This window comes from Delphinus delphis, chromosome 5, assembly GCF_949987515.2.
Source record: "Delphinus delphis chromosome 5, mDelDel1.2, whole genome shotgun sequence".
In the NCBI taxonomy this organism is placed as follows: Eukaryota; Metazoa; Chordata; class Mammalia; order Artiodactyla; family Delphinidae; genus Delphinus; species Delphinus delphis.
In genome coordinates, this window is record NC_082687.1 from 137888194 (window position 1) to 137911722 (window position 23529).

At 41.7% G+C, this 23529-nt stretch overlaps 1 protein-coding gene across 1 annotated transcript in view; it reads left to right on the forward strand.

Moving 5' to 3' along the window:
• The window catches only part of LOC132426202 (HAUS augmin-like complex subunit 3), a 171408-nt gene that overhangs the window by 70619 nt on the left and 77260 nt on the right, over positions 1-23529 (forward strand). Inside the window, exons 14-16 of the mRNA XM_060013084.2 lie at positions 6177-6233; positions 7130-7183; positions 7798-7863. Coding sequence (XP_059869067.1) covers positions 6177-6233; positions 7130-7183; positions 7798-7863 — 177 coding nt within the window. The remainder of the gene's footprint in view (positions 1-6176; positions 6234-7129; positions 7184-7797; positions 7864-23529) is intronic.

Genomic DNA, 23529 nt, shown 5'->3' on the forward strand with positions numbered 1-23529 from the left:
ACAGAGAAATGGATAAAGAAGCTGTGGTACATATATACAATGGAATACTACTCACCCATAAAAAAATAATGCCATTTGCAGCAACACGGATAGACCTAGAGACTATCATAATAAGTGAAGTAAGTCAGACAGAGAAAGGTATATATCACATGATATCACTCATATGTGGAATCTAATTTTTAAAAAATGATTTAAATGAACTTAATTTACAAAACAGAAACAGACTTACAGATATTGAAAACAAACTTATGATTACCAAAGGGGAAACGTTGGGGGGAGGGATAAATCAGGAGCTTGGGATGAACATACACACACTACTATATATAAGATAGAAAACCAACAAGGACCTACTGTATAGCACAGGGAACTCTACTCAGTATCCTGTGATAACCTATATGAGAAAAGAATCTAAAAAAGAAGGAATATATGTATATGTATATGTATAACCGAATTACTTTGCTGTACACCTGAAACTAATGCAACATTGTAAGTCAACTATACTCCAATAAAATTTTTAAAAATAAAGTTACCTAGTCACTTGTTTGCTTGTTCCAGTAGGATGTAGGTTGCACAGATCAAAGACTTCATCTGACTTGTTCACTACATCCCCAGAACCAAATGGCCTAGAACTAGCACTTGCTGGGGCTGAACTGTCGGCTGTGTGTTCACAGAGCACAGCGAGGGCAAGGGGCAGGACCCACCTTGCTGGAGAGACTCTGGAGTGGGTTTCAACGCCACATGGCAGTGTGCCCTCAAGTCCCAGGGGTGGCAGAACCTGGGAAAGCACACGTTTCCACTCGGACTGCACCTGAGCTGGGGGTCTTGGCCTGATTTATTCTCCATCTGGGCACCAGCTGGCAGTGTTGCCCTTCCCTTTGCTACTCCTTAGCTCTCCCAGACAACCAACAACAGAAGAGAGGAAATGTGATTCTCCTCTGGTGTCGAGGTGCTTCACTGTGCACAGAATTCAGACAATGCCCTGAATTTTTCTTCACAAAGACATAATCAACATGAATCATATTATATTAACTTTAATCTCTTACTTAGCTGAACAAGTCACACTATTCTGTACATTTAAAAAGATGAACCTGCGCTAGGCAACATGTGCACATGGTTCTCAGTTCAAAATTAGGACTCCTTCTTCCCACTTCCCTTCACCCTCCCTGTTCCCCTCCCCGTGGGAAGGGATGTGGTCTTCTGGTGAGATGGACAGCCTGGAACAATTCAAGTAAGGGCGCAACTATGAGCTTAGATATGCTTTTATTAGACTTTGTTTTTTAGAGTAGTTTCAGGTTCACCGCAAAATTGAGCAGATGGTACGGAGAAGTCTCATATACCCCCTCCCCAGCCCAAACACACACAGCCTCCTCCACCATCAACATGCCCCACCAGGGGCTACATTTGTTACAGCTGATGAACCCACACTGACACATCGTCATTGCCCAAAGTCTGTAGTTTGTATTAGGTTTCCTTCTTGGTGTTATACAGGCTATGGGTTTGGACAAATGTGTAATGACACGTATCCACCATTAGAGTATCGAACAGAGTGGTTTCACTGCCCTAAAAAGCCTCTGTTCTCCCTATTCATCTCTCCCCTCAACCCCTGGCATCCACTGTTTTTACTGTTTCCATAGTTTTGTCTTTTCCAAAATGTCATATAGGAATTATACATTATGTAGCCTTTTCAGATTTGATTCAGCTAGCAATATGCACTTAAGTTTCTTCCACGTCTTTCCACAGCTCATTTCTTTCTAGCACAGAATCATATTCCATTGTCTGGATGAACCACAGTTTTATTTATCTATTCACCTATTGAAGGACATCTTGGGTGCTTCCAAGTTTTAGCAGCTATGAATAAAACTGCTGTAAAACATTTGTGTTCAGGTTTTCACGTGGACATAAGTTTCCATCTTATTTGAGTAAATAAATAGCCTGATTTCTGGATTGTATGGTAAAAGTATATTTAGTTTTGTAAGAAACCACCAAACTGTCCTCCAGTGTGGCTGCACCATTCTGGTTCCCACCGGCAGTGACGAGGGTTCCTGTTGCTCCACACCCTCGCCAGCACATGGTGGTGTCGGTGTCCTGGATTGTGGCCGTTCTGACAGGCGTTAGCTATGTTTTAAAAAGACCACTCTCGTCACTGGTTGGAGAATGGAGGAGTCCCATTAATAGGCTGTCGCTGCAGTGTGGGCACTGCTGGCTCAGTGTCCAGGCGATGGCAGTGAGGATGGAGCAGAGCAAACACATGCTCAGAGCATTTTGAGAACAGAAAGGAGCTTCTCTGAGTGTGAGTTCACATGAGTGTGAATGCAGAGTAATTCCTGGTTTCCTTAGTTGTGCACCTGAGCAGATAGTGATGGCCGCTGCCCAGAGAAAACCAAGAGAGGAACAGTTTACGGGGGTTGGGGGTCAAGTGTTCAGCCTTGGACATGTGAAGACAGATGTGTGCACAAAACATCGATACAGAGCAGTTGGGTCTGTGAGGAGAAGTCCTGTGCTAGAGATGCACACCTGGAAGTAGTTGGCCCTGGGATGGTCGTCCTCTACCCTGGCAGGAGCGTTGGAAAAACACTCATGCCCAGGCCCACAACTGATCCACAAAATCAGAGTCTGTGGGCTGTGTGGCCCAGTCGGACATTTTTTTTTTATGGATTAGTCTTGCTTAATAATGTCTTATTTATCTATCTATCTATCTATTTATTTATTTATTGCTGAGTTGGGTCTTTGTTGCTGCACGTGGGCTTTCTCTAGTTGCAGCGAGCGGGGGCTACTCTTCGTTGTGGTGCGTGGGCTTGTCATCTTGGTGGCTTCTCTTGTTGCAGAGCACAGGCTCTAGGCGTGTGGCCTTCAGCAGTTATGGTGCGCGAGGGCTTCAGCAGTTGTGGCTCGTGGGCTCTAGAGCACAGGCTCAGTAGTTGTGGCACACGGGCTTAGTTGCTCCGTGGCATGTGGGATCTTCCGGGACCAGGGCTCGAACCTGTGTTCCCTGCATTGGCAGGCGGATTCTTAACCACTGCGCCACCAGGGAAGCCCCAGACATGTTTTTGAAGCTCCCCCGCTAATTCTAGAAGCAGCCAGCACTGATAACCACAGAACTGAACTCTGAGAAACTGACATTTAGGGGTCAGAGAGAGAAGAGGTGCCAAGCAGAGGCTATGGAAAGACCACAGAGAGAGAAGGGAGCTGAGAAGAATGTGGGGTCAGGAGCCAACAGAGGGAGCGTTTGATAAAGCTTGTAGAGCGGCAACGGCCACGGCACTCCGCCTCTGATCATGAACCAGCGCGGCAGGGCTTTATCCAAAGCGTTATGAGATCAAACACTTCATCCTTTTCAAGTGTTCTCAGACAGCTCGATTCGAGATATACAGGGAGACTGTGGTTAGAAAGTTATTTTGTGAGTAAGGTATCAGGATAAAGAGAGTTAGTTGATCTTAAGCAGTTTTCTTGGCTAAGATTTTCATGCACTTTCATCCCGCTAGGGATAGCTTTTCTGAGAAACTGCAGTTCTGGATTACACCGAGGCAGGAGTCCTCCCCCTGGGTAGAGCCCTGCTCCGAGGACACCAGTGTTGGCCCTCCTGTTTATGTTCTATGGCTGGCCAAGACTCCGTGGCCTCAGTCTATTACATAGAGAGTGATGCAGTTCCGTGGCTCATGCTAGTACATTAAAGTTATGTCATCAGTTCTCCCCCAAGTTGATTTTTAGATTCAGAATGATCCTGACTAATACCCTAGCAGGAACTTTTGGTAGAAATTGGCAAGCTGAATCCCAGATTTGTAGGGAAATGCAAACAACTAAGAAGAGCCAAGATAGTCTTGGGAAAAAGCACTATTGAAGGACTTGGTCTGTTGGATATCAAGACTAATCATGAAGCAATAGAAATTATGAGGAATTAATTAATCAGTACGAAGTAGTGTCAATTCAAGGATAAGCAAATAGACAAATGGTCCAGGATAGGGAATCTACAAACAGACCTGCACATGTGTGTATAAAGTGCATGTTCTCTGAGAGGGAGGGCTCATTACATAAGGGGCCAGTGCATCTTGACCCCTGTTTCACACCATATACAAAAATAAATTTCAAATGAATTGTATATCTAAATATAAAAAGTAAAACAAAGATTGTAGAAGATACCATAAGAGAATACCTTCAAGGCCTTGAGGTAGTTAAACATCCTTAAACAGGACACAAGATGCATCAGCCATAAAGGAAGAGATTGATCAATTGGGCAATAGTAAAATTAAGAATTTCCATTTATGAAAAGACACTATTGGACTTCCCTGGTAGCGCAGTGGTTATGAATCTGCCTGCCAATGCAGGGAACACGGGTTCAATCCCTGGTCCGGGAAGATCCCACGTTCCGCAGAGCAACTAAACCTGTGCACCACAACTACTGAGCGTGCGCGCTACAGCCCACGAGCCACAACTTCTGAGCCTGTGCGCCACAACTGCTGAAGCCTGAGTGCCTAGAGCCCATGCTCCACAACAAGAAAAGCCACCGCAATGAGAAGCCCGCACACCTGCAACGAAGAGTAGCCCCCGCTCGCCCCAACTAGAGAAAGCCCTTGTGCAGCAACAAAGACCCAATGCAGCCAAAAGTAAATAAAATTTTAAAAAATAAATAAATAAAAAAAGACACTATTAAACAAATAGAAGAACAAGCCACAGAGGGGTAGAAGATATTTCCACTAAATATAGCCAACTAAAGAAAACCCTGTCCAGAAAAATGAATTCCTACACATCAAGAAGAAAAAGACATACAAACCAACATTTTAAATGACAAAAACATGAACAGGGTTTAATGAAAGGAGATATACAATTGGTCAATAAACATTTGAATCATGTCTGACTTTATTAGTCAGGGAAATACACACTAAAACTACATTGAAATGTCACTTCACATTTGCCAGAATGGCTAAAATTAAGACCTAGGAGAACATGTGTTGGCGAAGATGTGGAACAAGGAGAACTTTGTGCTGCTGATGGGGACAAAAACCATTGTGTTTACCTTGGAGAACTGGCTGGTATCAGCTCTGCTACAGGTGACCCAGCGCCTCTCTCCTCTTTACGTACATGTTCAACAGAACCATGGATGTGTGTTAACCAAAATCTGTGTACCAGAATGTTCACAGCAGCACTCTTTGTAATAGCCCTGCAGTGGAAACAGCACACATGTCCATCAGGGGTGGAATGGGCAAGTAATTGTCCTGCATTCAAATAATTCCATACAGCAGTGCAAGTAAATCATACAACAAGGACCAACCTTAAAACCAGAATGTTGGACGAAAGAGCCCACTCACAAAGAGTACCTATCCTATCCCATTGATACAAAGCTCAAAAACTGGAAGAAGGGCTTCCCTGGTGGCGCAGTGGTTGAGAGTCCACCTGCCGATGCGGGGGACACGGGTTCGTGCCCCGGTCCGGGAGGATCCCACGTGCCGCGGAGCGGCTGGGCCCGTGAGCCACGGCCGCTGAGCCTGCGTGTCCGGAGCCTGTGCTCCGCAACAGGAGAGGCCACAACAGTGAGAGGCCCGCGTACCGCAAAACAAACAAACAAAAAACTGGAATAAGTGGTCTTGGTGGTGGAGGCCAGGGGGCTGGTTACCTCTGGGGGAGGGCCAGAGGCCTGCCTGGGAACCTGAGATGTTCCCTCTGGGTGGCAGTACCCAGGTGTGTTCATTTTGTGATAATTTAACAAACCGTGTTTACATGATCTTGTGCTTTATGTACGTTGTATTTTGACTTTTTAAAATTAAATTTAAAACCCATAGTCATATTCCAGTGTTACCTCCCTGACTTTGTGCTCGATAACTGTGATGCAGATGTTGGGGGTCCTAAACTATTGAGTTACACATTTGGAGGCATTTTCCTAGTTTACTGTCCTACATGGTGCTTTACATGCCCTGGATTTATTTCAGGAATTTAAATCTCAAGAGGAATCTTATTTCCGAGCTCATGTGAAGTGCCTTTAGCTCCCAAGTGTACAATAATGATTCTGTAAGGGATTAAAATTAAGACACTTGATAAACTGAGTTTATTATGAGTCTTCATTTTGGAAAATATGCTCAAGATAGACCATTTATTATTAGGACTTTTCCAGCTGAAAATAAGTGTTTGGAATGTTAAAATTAAATGAAGGAATTATATTGGTGATATTTATTCTTATTTTTTAGTTAAATGCTCTGCAAGACCTTCATCCATTACCCAAAATTATTTTGGAATATAGGCAGGTAAGTTAGATTTTTTTTTTTTTGTCAGTAAGTTGGTAATGAAGGGGGCCCACATGGCACCGTCTCTGTTCACAAAATCCATCATCGCTGAAGTAGCCCTGACAGTGTCCTAAAGGGAGTGCAGTTTGTTCATGTGGACCTCATATTAGCACTGCTTCTTGTACCCAGACATGATATTCCTCAGGGCTACAAACAGCCCTGCTGTGAATCAGAGGAGTCGTAAAGGGAAGAGGACAAACAAAAATTCTGAAGGAAATATTTGGTGTGTCATCCTCGTGTGGCCACAGTGTGACTTCGGCTTCCATCAGCGCCGAGTTCAGAAGCCTGTCACACAAGCCTCCTCCCTCTCCCGGCCTGGTGGTGTTTTATCATCTCGCATTGACACTTACTGACTTATGGACATGCCCCTCTCTCTAGCTACGCTTCTAGCTCCTCCTCTTTTCCCCGTTCACATACCTGCCATCTGTTCACGGGTATGACTTGCTGCCGCTCGGACCATCGTTATTTACTGCTGTCCTTGTTAGGGCTGGGCAGCTGTGTGTGCGTGGGGTTGGGGGTGGTGGTGGTGAGTAAATGGTAGCACCTGAACTGAAAGAGGCCCCACGGGGGACACTGGGTGCTGGGACTCGGGAACTCTCCCTATATCTTTGCAACTTTTCTGTAAAAGGAATTATTCCAGGACAAAGTTTATTTTAAAAGGGGTAGGGTGACGTCTTTCTCTGTTGGTCATTGTTATTTAATTCTGGGCACCACATAAGGCCATTTCAGGGCCTCCTGGAGTCACCTGAGGTGACATCAGTGACACATGCCCAGCACTCTGTGAGACACTGCTTTGACACTTGTTCCTAATTTAAACACTTAAACACAAAAGTAATCACTTTTGTCTTGTAATCTAGGTTCACAAGATCAAGTCAACCTTTGTAGATGGATTACTAGCTTGCATGAAAAAGGTAACTAAAGCTAAGAAAAAAGATATCATGATTGGGAATATGGCTTACACATGGGTTCAGATACATGTAGAATTTCTTTAAATAATCTAACATTCTTGAAACTATGAACCATGATTTTGTTATCATTTAGGTCTATAGCATAAGTTGACATTATACCTTAAAATCTCATATTCATGTGGAAGCTCTACTGCTGACCACGTGCTTTCACATCTGTTACTGCATCTCTTTTCCATAGTCATTTGAGGGACATGTTGTTTTAGTTCATGCATGAGGAGTCTGCAGTCAGAGGTGTTCTGTGACTTGTCTGCGGCCACACAGCAAGTGACAGCCCCGGTCTGGGGTGCACAGCCCCACCTTGAGTCCACGCTGCGACCCCCATGGCACGTCAGCCCACGTGTCCTACTGCAGCTTCTGCATAGCCTGAGGGAGAATCTCCTTCACCCTGATCACATGCAGGAATTTGTAACCCCACGGACATTGGGTTGGGAGTGTAGGGCCCGTGGCTCCTGGTTCTCTGGACAGAGCAGTGAGCGTTGTGTGCTGAAGGGGCCAGCGTGTTTGTGACTTCGCACGGCACTGTCAGAGCATAAGCTGATTCTTTCCAACTGATAAAGGGCTCCGTTTCCTCCACGTGGAACCAGACTGGAACCGTGACCGGAAGACTGTCAGCCAAGCATCCTGTAAGTTAGCTCTTGTTAAATGCCTGTTTCTCTGTCGGGACTGCAGTTTTGCCTAGATGTGTGTTTGTCTGTGCACTTTTTGTTTGTTAGAGGAGACCCCATACTGATAGGCTGTGGAGTTTTTTCTGTTTATTAATTCAGCCAATGTTCATTTAGCACATACTATGGGTTTTTTTGTGGTTTTTAAAAAAAATTTTTATGGTAGTGTATAGACGTCCATGTCACTCTCTCACTTTGTCCCAGCTTACCCTTCCCTCTCCCCGTGTCCTCAAGTCCATTCTCCAGTAGCACATACTATGTTTTGGGCACTTAGTGGGGGATCAGGACACTACACGTGTGAAGTGTTGAGTTAGTGGGGGGGTCTTCACATCCAGAGAGTCACGCACTCTGGTGCTGAGGGCAGGAGGGACAGACACCTCTTCCCACCCCATTCTTCATTTTCAGATTTGTACTGGACAGGTGGCTTCCCCAGATTATCTCTCTTTTTTTTTGGCTGTGTTGGGTCTTTGTTGCTGCGCGGGCTTTCTCTAGTTGTGGCGAGTGGGGGCCACTCTTCATTGTGGTGTGCAGGCTTCTCATTGCAGTGGCTTCTCTTGTTGCAGAGCACGGGCTCTAGGTGCATAGGCTTCAGTAGTTGTAGAACACGGGCTCAGTAGTTGCAGCTCACGGGCTTAGTTGCTCTGTGGCATGTGGGATCTTCCCAGACCAGGGCTCGAACCTGTGTCTTCTCCAGGTTATCTCTTGCTGAGCTTTATTCCCTTCCAGAAATTTCTCACGTCTCGGGCTTGCGGGTAGCACTCCTCCCAGGTTTTCTGGGATGCTGTAGTTTTACTTATTTATTTTTCTGTTATTTCAATTGAATTTTTTGAAAAAGGAGATAAACATCATGTGTGCATTTGGCCCCCACCTTTGACTCAAAGTGTACATCATCATTTTAACAGCTGCATTGTACTCTACTTAGTGGCTGTCCCTACTGAGGGTCATTTAGATCGTTTTCAGTTTTAATTATTTTGTATGTGCCATAAACTTACTTGTACAAATATTTTTGGTATGTTTTTCTGTTGATTTCCATAGCATAAATTCCTGGAGGTGGAACTTCTGAGTCAAAGTGTATGTGTATTTTTAAGGCTTTGCATTGCCAAATTGTCCTCCAGAGAAAAAAAAGTTTTACGTTCCCAGTCAATTTGTAAAATGTTTGGTTCCCTACATCCTTGCCAGTACAGGGAGTCTTCATTTTGATTACTAGTTCATGGCTTGATCTTTAAATATCTGTTCCTTTAAACATTAAGTGAGGTTGACTATATAAAAGTTAATCTTCTGTGAGTTGTCTGTTCATGTCATTTTGCACATGTCTCTGGAGGATGTATATTTTTTTCTATAGGTATGGAAAAGCTCTTTATATAATAAAGATCAACCCTTTGTAAAATACTGAGTTCTTTTTCTCCGTTTGTCTTTTGCCCCTTAATTTTTAAAATATATAATGTTTGCTATACTTAAAATGGCTTTTTCATTATACAAATAATATATAATTCTAAAGACTTCAAACAATAGATAAAAATATAAATAACAAAGTAAAAGTCACCTGAAATGCCACATCATTAACATTTTAGTGACCATACTCTATTTCTTTATGCACACACATATGTGCGTGCACTCACACTGCACACACATTTACATGACTGGGATTATATCATACATGTTTTTTATTGCAGACACTCCCTCACCACACCCATATCTCAGCCCCTCACCCTCAGGCCCAGTGCCATTGGAAGCTCATGTTAGCAGCCTATAGAGTGTACATCCATATTTTCCTCCAGATTTATAATAAAATCTTATACAGACCCATATGTGTATATATATATATATATATATATATATATATATATACACACACACAGAGACACAAAATGACTTTGTCATTCTTATTTTACAGAATTAGAATTCTATTTTTCTGCCTCTCGCTTTTCTCTCTCAGCAACAGCTCATGGAATCCCTGCAGTTCCTCTGACAGGGTCCTGTTTCACCTTTTTTAAAAATTGAAGTATAGTTAACTTGCAATATTATATTAGTTTTAGGTGTACTACATAGTGATTTGATATTTTAACATTACACACCATACAGCGTTATCACAATATTATTGACTATATTTCCTGTGCTGCACATTACATCCCTGTGAGTTATTTTAAAATAAATGCCCTGTTTCTCCATGTCCCTTTTGGAGTTGGGACCATCTTTCTTCTTTCCTGATGTCAATGGAAATAATTAATTAACAATCTAAAATAAGATAGAAAAGAGTTTTATTTGACCCAAACTGAGGACTGTAGCCCAGGAGACACAGATTCAAGAAGCACTTGAGTTGTGTTCTGTCAGACTACAAAATGGGGGAGGTGTATGAAGGCAAAATACTCAAGGTTACAGTTAGTTGCATGAGTTGTCTATAGGGAATTATAATTGGATGTGGCAAGAAGTAAGGGTGCTTGTTAAGCATGGTTTAGTTGGGGTCTGAGATGGTTGCATAGTTACAAGCGGGGGTGGGGGGGGACCTTGAGACCATAAGGTTGTAGCTGGCAGCTGCTAGCAGATATGGTTTTGAGAATGGCTGGCGGTGTCCTGGAGCTTTATACAGTTCAGGAAATTCACATTCTCAGTGATGTAGGAATGTGTCTGAAACCACATCCACACTGGCCACCCAACTTCATCCTGGATGCCTGAACCACAGTTGCCCCATTTTGATTTCTAAATGCATTCTTTTCTGTACTGGTTAAAGCAGATGTACAATGCCTATTTGACAGGCCATAAGAGAGGCTGTGCTAGTTAGCATAAAGTTCAAGCCAAATCATGTGCAAGCCAGGATGACTTCTCCAAACCTCAATATGTGAAAATTTCTTCCATCGCCTGATATAGGCATTCAGTGATATAAATTTAATCCCAGGTACTGCTTTCTGGCATTCAGTAAATTCTGGTATGTTGTATTTCACTTTCATTTAGTTCAGAATCTTTTCTAGTATGTCTTCTTTGACCCATGGGCTGTTTAGAAGTTTGTTACTTAGTTTCCAAGTAATTGGTGATTTTCCAGTTATCTAACTGTTACTGATTTCTAATGTAATTTCACTGTGGTCAAAGGATATACTCTGCATGGCTTGAATCCTTTTAAATTCATTCAGACTTGTTTTCTTGCCCAGAAAATGGTCTATCTTGGTAACTGTTCCATGTGCACTTGAAAAGAACGTTCATTCTGTTAATGTGGGTGGAATGTTTTGTAAATACCAATTAGATCAAGTTGGTTGACGGTGCTGTCCGAGTCTACTCTATCCCTGCTGATTTTGTCTGATTGTTCAGTCCATTGTTGAGAGAAGGGTATTGAATTCTGCAGCACAACTGTGGAATTTTCTTTTTCTCCTTACAGTTCTACCTCTTCTATATCCTTGTAGTTTTTGCTCTTTTATAAGGAGCAGAAACATTAAGAATTTTGTCCGCCTGATGAATTTACCCTTTTATTTCTATGAAATGCCCTTTTTATACCTGGTAATATTTATTTGATCTGAAATATATTTTGTCTAATATTAAAATATTAATTTAAAAATAATTAACAAAATACATCAAAGATAATTTTAGAAATAATAAAATTAATAAAAATGTAATTTAATATTAATGTTAAAATAGCCACTGCAGTTTTCTTTTGACCAGCGTTAGCAGGGCATTTTCCATCCTTTTACTTTTAAACTATCTCATTATATATAAAGTACATTTATTGTAGGAAGTATGTAGTTGGTCCTGCTTTTTTATCCCTTTTGATAATATCTGCCTTTTGATTAGGACGTTCAGTCCATTTACATTTTTTTTGAATTTTATTTTATTTATTTTTTTATACAGCAGGTTCTTATCAGTCCATTTACATTTATTGTGATTATTCATAGGATTAGATTTAAGTCTGTTGTCTTGCTTTGTGTTTTATATTTATCCCAATTGTTCTTTGTCCCCCTTTTCCTCTTTTTCTGGATTTGGATTGAGTTTTTTAATGATTTTTTGATTTTTAATGATTAAAAATTTTTAAAGTTTAAATTCATTAAAGTTTTTTAATGATTCTCTTTTATCTTTTTTGATGTATTAGCTGTAACTCTTTTTTGTTATTTTAGTGGTTAATTTAGGGTTCACAGCCTACAACTTTAACTTACCACAGTCTATCTTCAAGTAGTTGTGTCATCCCACATATAGTATTGTATAAGAACCCTTCACTAGTACAGTCCCATTTCTCCTCCTGGCCTTTGTGCTATGATTGTCTTTTATTTTACTTTATACCTAAGTTATAAATTTCACAATACATTTTATTTTTGTTTGAATAGTCCATATCTCTTAAGTAGATTTAAATAATAAGAAAAATCTTGAATATTTGCCCATGTATATTTTCAGTGCTCATTTCCTTGTGTACATCCAGATTTCTACTTGGTATCATTTTCCTTCTGCCTAAAGGATACCCTTTAACATTTCTTATACTGTGGGTTTGCTGTTGATGAATTCTTTCAGCATTTGTAGGTCTGAAAATATCTTTATTTCACCTTTGTTTTTAAAAGTTACTTTTGTGAGGTATAAAATTCTCAAATTCTCAGTTGAAAGTTTTTTCTTTCAATACTTTGAAGATGTTACTTCACTCTCTTCTCTCATTGTTTCTGCTGAGAAGTCTGTCATCATTATCTTCGTTTCTCCATCTGTAATGTGTCTTTTTTTTCTGGCTGTTTTTAACATTTTCTCTTAATCACTACTTTTGAGAAATTTGATTATGATGTACCTTGGTGTAATTTTTTCATGTTTCTATGTTTCAGTTTCTTGGATCTGTGGGTTTATAGTTTTAATCAAATTTGTAAAATGATTGGCAATTATTTATTCACGTACTTTTTGTGTTCCTTCTTTCTCCTCTCCTCTGGGAACTCCACTTATAATTACATATAGTAGGTCACTTGTATTTGTCTCATAGCTCACTGAAACTCATTTTTCCTCTTTTCCTTGGATATTTTTCCTGGTTCAATTCGGATAGTTTCTATTGTTATATCCTATAGTTCACTAATCTTTTATTTTGTCATGTCAAATCTGTTGTTAATCCCATTGAGTATCTTTTCCACATTAATTATATGTTACAGTTTTCATTTATAGAAATTTACTTTGGATCTTTTTTATGCCATCCATGTCTCTACTTCATCTTTAATATATTGGATACAGTTGTAGTAACTGTTTCAGTGTCCTTGTCTGTAATTTCAGCATCTGTGTCCATTATAGATGATGTGTCCATTCAGTAGATGATTACTCTAGTTAGGACTCCATTTTCCTGCTTCCTTGTGTGCGTGGTCATCTTTGTTTGGATACCAGACACTGTGGATTTTACATTATTGGGTGATGGAACTTTATGCATTACTGTAAATATCCTGAGCTTTGCTCTGGGTTAGGTTACTTGGAAACAGTTTTTTCCTTTCTGGTCTTGGTTTTATGATTTGTTGGGCAGGCCCAGAGAAGTGCTTCTTATAAAACTAATTATTCCCCATCCCTGAGGAAAGACCTTCTGAGTATTCTACCTATTGTCTATAGATTATGAGTTTTCTAAGAATGGCTGATGGGGGACTTCCCTGGTGGTCCAGTGGGTAAGACTCCACTCTCCCAATGCGGGGTGCCAGGATTCAATCCCTGGTTGGGGAACTAGATCCTGCATGCATGCCGTAACTAAGAGTTTGCATGCTGCAACTAAAGAGTCTGCATGCTGCAGCTAAGAAGTCCACATGCCACAACTAAGAAGCCTGTATGCCTCAATTAAAAGATCCCGCATGCCACAACTAAGACCTGGTGCAGCCAAAGTATAAATAAATAAATAAATAAAAGAGCTTAAAAAAAAAATGGCTGGTGGGAACAGGAGACTTTCCTGTCCCTGTGTGAGTGTTATACACAGTTTCCAACCCCTTTAGATGGCTTTTTCCTAGCCTTTGGTAGTTTGCTCACAGGCGTGCACTATCAGTTCTCTGTTGGATACTCAGCTCTCTGCTGGGCTCAAGAAAATGATGATTTTATAGATTATCTGTCTTTTCTAATTATTAGGGTGCTTTTCAATTGTATACTTCCCAGGTGGAAGTAGAAGCTCCCATCTAATAATTTTTAATCCACCTAAAACCCTGCATTCTTTCTGTCCTCTTCGCCTCGGAGAGTACATTAATCAGTATTTGTTTTATCAGAACCTCAGTCTTGTGTCCCTCTGAGGTAGTCCCTGAACTCCCCCTTCGTGATGCTTATTACATTGTGGTTTAACTGCCTGTTTACTTCTGTGTACCTCACTGGATTGTAAATTTCATGAGAACAGGGACCTTTCCCGCCTGCTTCACTGACTATTTCCAGGCCTGGCTCTGTACCTGGAACACGGTAGGCGCCAAGTTTTGATTGAATGAAAAACTGGACGTGTGATCCACTCTCAAGTTGTCTTCCAGTGTCTCAGGGTCACCTGGTTCAGGACATCATCGAGATGGCAACGTGTTGACGATGGGGGCCAAACCCTTCTCCGTGCTGGACCATCACGCCTTCGTCCCTGGCCTGAGTTGGTCATTGGTCTCCCGTTGGTCTAGATTCCCCTCTTCCCCTGACTCTGATACTTCAGGGGTCACGCCTGTCAGTCTGTTTTGTGCGTCCCTCTCATGCCTACTGTGTTTTTACAAGACCTTCTCCTGGGAAGGTGCCGAGCACCTGCCAGGAGCCGCATTCTTACCATCTCTTCATCATCTAATACCTCCTTATCAGGCATGGCTTTAGATGTCCCTTCTAATGTTTCCACGTCGACAAGGCCAGTTTTTGTCAATGCCTGCATTTCACTGCAGTGCCATTCGCGGTACTGGCTCAGAATTTATCAACATTTTGTAATTCAAAATATCTGACCTTTCACATTGTATTTTTATGAATTCTCTAGTATCCAGAGTCCTCATTCTTCTTCTAGTTAGTGTTTAAAAAAATTTATCAACATTTTGTAATTCAAAATATCTGACCTTTCACATTGTATTTTTATGAATTCTCTAGTATCCAGAGTCCTCATTCTTCTTCTAGTTAGTGTTTAAAAAAATTTTTTTAATGTTACAGTTTTAAAAATGTATTGATTGGAAATGTTAAAATCCAGCCATTGTTTAGCTGGATTTTTGCTTTAGTTCCTTTGTGAATCTTTTTTTTTTTCACATCTTTTTTGGAGTATAAATGCTTTACAGTAGTGTGTTGGTTTCTGCTTTATAACAAAGTGAATCAGCTGCACATATACCTATATCCCCATATCCCCTCCCTCTTGCGTCTCCCTCCCACCCTCCCTATCCCACCCCTCTAAGTGGTCACAAACCACTGAGCTGATCTCCCTGTGCTGTGCAGCTGCTTCCCACTAGCCATCCACTTTACATTTGGTAGTGTATATATGTCAGTGCTACTCTCTCACTTTGTCCCAGCTTCCCCTTCCCCCGTGTGCCCTCAAGTCTGTTCTCTACATCTGCATCTTTATTCCTGCCCTGCCACTAAGTTCATCAGTACCGCTTTTTTAAATTCCATATATGTGTGTTAGCATATGGTATTTGTTTTTCTCTTTCTGACTCACCTCACTCTGTATGAGAGACTCTAGGTCCATCCACCTCACTACAAATAACTCAATTTCATTTCTTTTTACTCATGAGTAATATTCCATTGTATATATGTGGCACATCTTCTTTATCCATTCATCTGTTGATGGACACTTAGGTTGCTTCCATGTCCTGGCTATTGTAAATAGTACTGCAATGAACATTGTGGTACATGTCTCTTTTTGAATTATGGTTTTCTCAGGGTATATGCCCAGTAGTGGGATTGCTGGGTCATATGGTAGCTCTATTTTTAGGTTTTTAAGGAACCTCCATACTGTTCTCCATAGTGGCTGTATCAATGTACATTCCCACCAACAGTGCAAGAGGGTTCCCTTTTCTCCACACCCTCTCCAGCACTTATTGTTTGTAGATTTTTTGATGATGACCATTCTGACCGGTATGAGGTAATACCTCATTGTGGTTTTGATTTGCATTTCTCTAATGATTAGTGATGTTGAGCATCTTTTCATGCATTTGTTGGCAATCTGTATATCTTCTTTGGAGAAATGTCTATTTAGGTCTTCCACCCATTTTTGGATTGGGTTGTTTGTTTTTTTGCTATTGAGCTGCATGAGCTGCTTGTATATTTTGGAGGTTAATCCTTTGTCAGTTGTTTCATTTGCAAATATTTTCTCCCATTCTGAGGGTTGTCTTTTCACCTTGTTTATGGTCTCCTTTGCTGTGCAAGAGCTTTGAAGTTTCATTAGATCCCATTTGTTTATTTTTGTTTTTATTTCCATTTCTCTAGGAGGTGGGTCAAAAAGGATCTTGCTGTGATTTATGTCATAGAGTGTTCTGCCTATGTTTTCCTCTAAGAGTTTGATAGTGTCTGGCCTTACATTTAGGTCTTTAATCCATTTTGAATTTATTTTTGTGTATGGTATTAGGGTGTGTTCTAATTTCATTCTTTTACATGTAGCTGTCCAGTTTTCCCAGCACGACTTATTGAAGAGGCTGTCTTTTCTCCATTGTATATTCTTGCCTCCTTTGTCAAAGATAAGGTGACCATATGTGCATGGGTTTATCTCTGGGCTTTCTATCCTGTTCCATTGATCTGTATTTCTGTTTTTGTGCCAGTACCATACTGTCTTGAGTACTGTAGCTTTGTAGTATAGTCTGAAGTCAGGGAGCCTGATTCTTCCAGTTCCATTTTTCTTTCTCAAGATTGCTTTGGCTATTAAGGGTCTTTTGTGTTTCCATACAAATTGTAAACTTTTTTGTTCTACTGCTATGAAAAATGCCATTGGTAATTTGATAGGGATTGCATTGAATCTGTAGATTGCTTTGGGTAGTATAGTCATTTTCACAATATTGATTCTTCCAATCCAGGAGCATGGCATATGTCTCCATCTGTTTATGTTATCTTTGATTTCTTTCATCAGTGTTTTATAGTTTTCTGAGTACAGGTCTTTTGCATCCTTAGGTAGGTTTATTCCTAGGTATTTTATTCTTTTTCTATTCTTTTTGTTGCGATGGTAAATGGGATTGTTTCCTTAGTTTCGCTTTCTGATCTTTCGTTGTTATTGTATAGGAATGCAAGAGATTTCTATGCATTAATTTTGTATCCTGAAACCTTACCAAATTCATTGATTAGTTCTAGTAATTTTCTGGTGGCATCTTTAGGATTTTCTATGTATAGTATCATGTTATTGGCAAACAGTGACAGTCTTACTTCTTCTTTTCCGAGTTGTATTCCTTTTATTTCTTTTTCTTCTCTGATAGCTGTGGCTAGCACTTCCAATACTATGTTGAATAAGAGTGGTGAGAGTGGACATCCTTGTATTATTCCTGATCTTAACCTGAAATGCTTTCAGTTTTTCACCATTGAGCATGATGTTTATTGTGGGTTTGTTGTATATGGCTTTTATTATGTTGAGGTAGGTTCTCTCTATGCACACTTTCTGGAGAGTTTTTATCATAAATGGGTGTTGAATCTTGTCAAAAGCTTTTTCTGCATCTTTTGAGATGATCATGTGGTTTTTATTCTTTAATTTGTTAATATGGTGTATCACATTGATTGTTTTGTGTATATTGAAGAATCCTTGCATCCCTGGGATAAATCCCACTTGATGATGGTGTATGATCCTTTTAATGTGTTGTTGGATTCTGTTTACTAGTATTTTGTTGAGGATTTTTGTGTCTATGTTCATCAGTGATATTGGTCTGTAATTTTCTTTTTTTGTGATATCTTTGTTTGGTTTGGGTATCAGGGTGATGGTGGCCTCTTAGAAAGAGTTTGGGAGTGTCCCTCCCTCTGCAATTTTTTTGAAGAGTTTGAGAAGGATAGGTGTTAACTCTTCTCTAAATGTTTAATAGAATTCTCCTGTGAAGCCATCAGTACTAGACTTTTGTTTGTTGGAAGATTTTTAATTACAGTTTCAATTTCATTACCTGTGATTGGTCTATTTATATTTTCTAATTCTTCCTGGTTCGGTCTTGGAAGGTTGTACTTTTCCAAGAATTTGTCCATTTCTTTCAGGTTGTCCATTTTATTGGCATATAGTTGCTTGTAGTAGTTTCTTATGGTCTTTTGTATTTCTGTGGTGTCAATTGTAATCTCTCCTTTTCATTTGTAATTTTATTTATTTGAGTCCTCTCCCTTTTTTTCTTGATGAGTCTGGCTAAAGGTTTATCGATTTTGTTTATCTTCTCAAAGAACCAGCTTTTAGTTTTATTGATCTTTGCTATTGTTTTCTTTGTTTCTGTTTCATTTATTTTTGCACTGATCTTTATGATTTCTTTCCTTCTACTAATTTTGGGTTTTCTTTGTCCTTCTTTTTCTAGTTGTTTTAGGTGTAATGTTAGATTGTTTATTGATTTTTGTTGATTGAGATTTTTCTTGTTTCTTGAGGTGAGCTTGAATTGCTATGAACTTCCTTATTAGAACTGCTTTTGCTGCATCCCATAGGTTTTGGATCGTCATGTTTTCGTTTTCATTTGTTTCTGGGTATTTTTTGATTTCCTCTTTGATTTCTTCAGTCATCTCTTGGTTATTTAGCCTCCATGTATATGTGTTTTTTACTGTTTTTTTTCCTGTAATTGATTTCTAATCTCATAGTGTTGTGGTGTCCTTCCTTATCTCTTGTAACAGTCTTTATTTTAAAGTGTATTCTATCTGATATGAGTATTGCTACTCCAGCTTTCCTGTGATTTCCATTTGCATGGGATATCTTTTTCCATCACTTCACTTTCAGTCTGTATGTGTCCCTAGGTCTGAAGTGGGTTTCTTGTAGACAGCATATATAAGGGTCTTGTTTTTGTATCATTCAGCCAGTCTGTGTCTTTTGGTTGGAGCATTTAATCCATTTACATTCAAGGTGATTATCGATATGTATGTTCTTATTACCATTTTCTGAATTGATTTGGGTTTTTTTAAAAAATAAATTTATTTATTTATTTATTTATTATTTTTGGCTGTGTTGGGTCTTCGCTGCTGCATGTGCGCTCTCCCTAGTTGCAGCAAGTGGGGGCCACTCCTCCCTGCAGTGGCCTTTCCCATTGTGGAGCACAGGCTCCAGGCACATGGGCCTCAGCAGTTGTGGCTGGCAGGCTCTAGAGTACAGGCTCAGCAGTTGTGGCACACAGGCTTAGTTGCTCCACGGCATGTGGGATCCTCCCGGACCAGGGCCTGAACCCATGTCCCCTGCATTGGCAGGCAGACTGTCATCCACTGAGCCACTAGCGAAATATCTGGGTTTGTTTTTGTGGGTCTTTTCCTTCTCTTGTGTTTCCTGCCTAGAGAAGTTCCTTTAGCATTTGTTGTAAAGCTGGTTTGGTGGTGCTGAATTCTCTTCGCTTTTGCTTGTCTGTAAAGGTTTTAATTTCTCCGTCAAATCTGAATGTTATCCTTGCTGGGTAGAGTAATCTTGGTTGTAGGTTTTTCCCTTTCATCACTTTGATTATGTCCTGACACTCCCTTCTGGCTTGCAGAGTTTCTGCTGAAAGATCAGCTGTTAACCTTATGGGGATTCCCTTGTACGTTATTTGTTGCTTTTCCCTTGCTGCTTTTAAAATTTTTTCTTTGTATTTAATTTTTGATAGTTTGATTGATATGTGTCTTGTCCTGTTTCTCTTTGGGTTTATCCTGTATGGGACTCTCTGCACTACCTGGACTTGATTGACTACTTCCTTTCCCACGTTAAGGAAGTTTTTGACTATAATGTCTTCAAATATTTTCTCAGTCCCTTTCTTTTTCTCTTCTTCTTCTGGGACCCCTATAATTCAAATATTGGTGTGTTTAATGTTGTCCCAGAGGTCTCTGAGACTGTCCTCAATTCTTTTCATTCATTTTTCTTTATTCTGCTCCCTGGCAGTTATGTCCACCATTTTATCTTCCAGCTTACTATCCATTCTTCTGCCTCAGTTATTCTGCTATTGATTGCTTCTACAGTATTTTTTGTGTGTGTGTGTGTGTGTGTGGTACGTGGGCCTCTCGCTGCTGTGGCCTCTCCCATTGCGGAGTACAGGCTCTGGACGTGCAGGCTCAGCGGCCATGGCTCACGGGCCTAGCCGCTCCGCGGCATGTGGGATCCTCCTGGACCGGGGCACGAACCCGCGCCCCCTGCATCGGCAGGCAGACTCTCAACCACTGTGCCATCAGGGAAGCCCTTGTATAGTATTTTTAATTTCAGTTATTGTGTTGTTCATCACTGTTTGTTTGCTCTTTAGTTCTTCTAGATCCTTGTTCAATGTTTCTTGTATTTTCTCCATTCTGTTTCCGAGATTTTGGATCATCTTTACTATCATTACTCTGAATTCTTTTTCAGGTTGGTTGCCTATTTCGTCTTCATTTATTTGGTCTTGTAGGTTTTTACCTTGCTCCTTCGTCTATAACATATTTTTTTGTCGTTTCATTTTTTTGTTGTTGTTTTGATGGGTGATGCTGTATTCCTGTCTTACTGGTTGTTTGGCCTGAGGCGTCCAGCACTGGAGTTTGCAGACAGTTAGATAGAGGTGGGTCTTGGTGCCTATAGAGGTTAGATAGAGGCCTCTGGGAGGCCTCACTCCAATTACTATTCCCTGGGGTCTGAGGTTCTCTATTAGTCCAGTGGTTTGGACTCGGAGCTCCCACCACAGGAGCTCAGACCCTACCTACAGCCTGGGAACCAAGATCCTGCAAGCCGTGTGGTGTGGCAAAAAAAGAAAAAGAAGAAAAAAAAAAGGAGCAATACAATAACAAAGAACAAAAATAAATAAAATTAGAAAGATAAGAACTATACTAGGAAAAATTAAAATATAATTGAAACAACTGCAACAAGGTAAAATAAAACCACAACAGAAAAAAGAAAAGAAAAGGGGGGGGGGGGGAACAAGCCAAAAGGAGCAGAACAATAACGAAGTGTAAAGAATAAAATAAGGGCTTCCCTGGTGGCGCAGTGGTTGAGAGTCCACCTGCCGATGCAGGGGACACGGGTTCGTGCCCCGGACCGGGAAGATCCCACATGCCGCAGAGCGGCTGGACCCGTGAGCCATAGCTGCTGAGCCTGCACAACAGGAGAGGCCACAACAGTGAGAGGCCAGCGTACCGCAAAAAAAAAAAAAAGAATAAAATAAAAGATTTATTAAAAAAATATATATATAAATGAATCAACAACAATGAACCAACAAGGTAAAACAGAACCCCAATCTAAAAGAGGAAAAAAGAAAGCCTTGGTGATGGGGGCGGAGTTTAGTCAGGGTTGTAACTTAGGCAAGGGCGGGCTTTGGGGTGGGGCGGGACCTAGGCGGGTGGGGGTTGACGTTCAAGCGTGGGGCAGGGCCTCCGCTTAGGACCTGCTCGGGGAAGGGGAGAGGCAGCACGTGGAAGGGAGGGTCTCTGGAGTGTGGAGTTCCGGAGTTTGGAGGTAGGGCCCTGAGTGAGGGTGTGTGGGTGGGGTTTAGGCCCAGCCGTTCTAGGGGGTCTCAGAGGGGGGTCTCCGAGTGTAGAGGTAGGGCCCTGGGTGGGGGTGTAGGGGCGGGGCTTGGGCTCTCCACGCGGGAGGGAGGCTTCGAGGGCAGATTAGTCCCGGGTGCCCAACAGGCTCCCCAGTGCCTAAGTGGACAGGGAAAGCACAGGGCCCCGTTCTCTTCTGTTCCTTCATGCCCCTCCCCCACTGTCCCTCCTAGGGTCTTCCCCGTCCCCGCTGGACCCCTCACCGTGGGTGGGTCCTGCTGGGTGTAGGAACTCCTTCCCTCCCCCAGCCACCCCTCAGGGGTGCCGGTCCCGGAGGTCCGGCCTTTACTTTTGCTCCCCCTTCCCTCCCTCCCACTCACTCAGGATTCATGTGGCTGGAGGGGGCCTTGGTGGGCAGAGGATCAGGCCCAGGATCTCAGCAGGCTCCTGGGGGCCCAAGTGGGCAGGGGAAACCTGGCCACACTCCCTTTGGACCCTCTGCCCTCCCAATGGTCCCCCAATTTCCCCCTTCGGGTGTGGGATCCCCTCGCTTCCCCCAGCCACCCCTCAGGGGCGCCAGCCCCCTCCTGCCTCCACTTCTCCTCCCTCCTCACTCCCCCTCATGCCACACATCCTACCCTGTCGCTGGGGGTTCCTCCGTCCCCTTAGGTGTCCGTGGTCCCCCACCGGTGCCTGGTAGGTGCCCTACTTGTGCGGAGACACATCCTCCTAGTCCACCATCTTGACTCCACCTCTCCTTTGTGAGTCCTTTTTCCTCTTAGTTTTCTTTATTTTTCTAAATGTATGTCCAATATTTTATTAGCACATTTGTACTAGCCTTTCGGTATGTGAGTTGGAGCCAAATTAAGATTTTGTCGTACTGTGGGCGATAACTTCAAGGTGGTTGATGATTGCTTGACCCCTCATGCTTCCCCTGCCTTGAGCCTTCGTTCTCCTTACCTCTGTTAGATACCTTTTCCACTCCTAGATCCCTCAGCATATCCTCCTCCAGGTATGAGTGGCAATTTAGTTTTTGGGTTTTTTAAAATTTATTTTATTTTAGTTTTTTGGCTGCGTTGGGTCTTCATTGCTGCGCTTGGGCTTTTCTCTAGTTGTGGTGAGCGGGGGCTACTCTTCCTTGTGATGCACGGGCTTCTCACTGTGGTGGCTTCTCTTGTTGCGAAGCACAGGCTCTAGGCGCATGGGCTTCAGTAGTTGTGGCACTTGGGCTCAGCAGTTGTGGTGTGCGGGCTCTAGAGCGCAGGCTCAGTAGTTATGGTGCATGGGCTTAGTTGCTCCGTGGCATGTGGGATCTTCCTGGACCAGGGCTCAAACCCGTGTCCTCTGCATTGGCAGGTGGATTCTTAACCACTGTACCACCAGGGAAGTCCCAGCAATTTAGTTTTGAAGACATCTGCGGTTTTCCATGTTTTGTTTATTTGTTTGTTTTTTTGCGGTACGCGGGCCTCTCACTACTGTGGCCTCTCCCATTGCGGAGCACAGGCTCCAGATGCTCAGGCTCAGTGGCCATGGCCCACGGGCCCAGCCGCTCCGTGGCATGTGGGATCTTCCCGGACCGGAGCACGAACCCGTGTCCCCTGCATTGGCAGGCGGACTCTCAACCACTGTGCCACCAGGGAAGCCGTCTGTGTTTTGGCTATAATAAATAAAGCTGCTATAAGCATTGATGTACAGATTTTTGTGCAAACTTAAGTCTTCATTTCTCTGGGATAAGTGTCTAGGAGTGCAATTGCTGAATCATATTTTTAAAAAATATATGCTGAATTTTATGTGCTAATATTTTAAAAGGATTTTTATGTGTTTATTCGTGATGGATATTGATCTGTTCTTATCTGGTTTGGTATCAGAATAATACTAGTTTCATAAAATGGGAAATGTGGAATTGTGTTAATTCTTTCAATATTTGGTAGAATTTGTCAATAAAATCATCTGGGCCCAAAGATTTATTTTTGGAGAGCTCTAAAATTATGAGCTCAATTTCCTTAATATTTATTGGCTTATTGATATTATGTTTCATATTGGATGATTTTTATTGTTTGTACTTTTTGAGAAATTGGTCCTTTTTTTCTGAGTTGTGAAATTAATGTGTGTGTAATTGTTCATTAGCACTTCCTTATCCTTTTGATGTCTGTAGGGTCTGTAGTGATGTTCCCT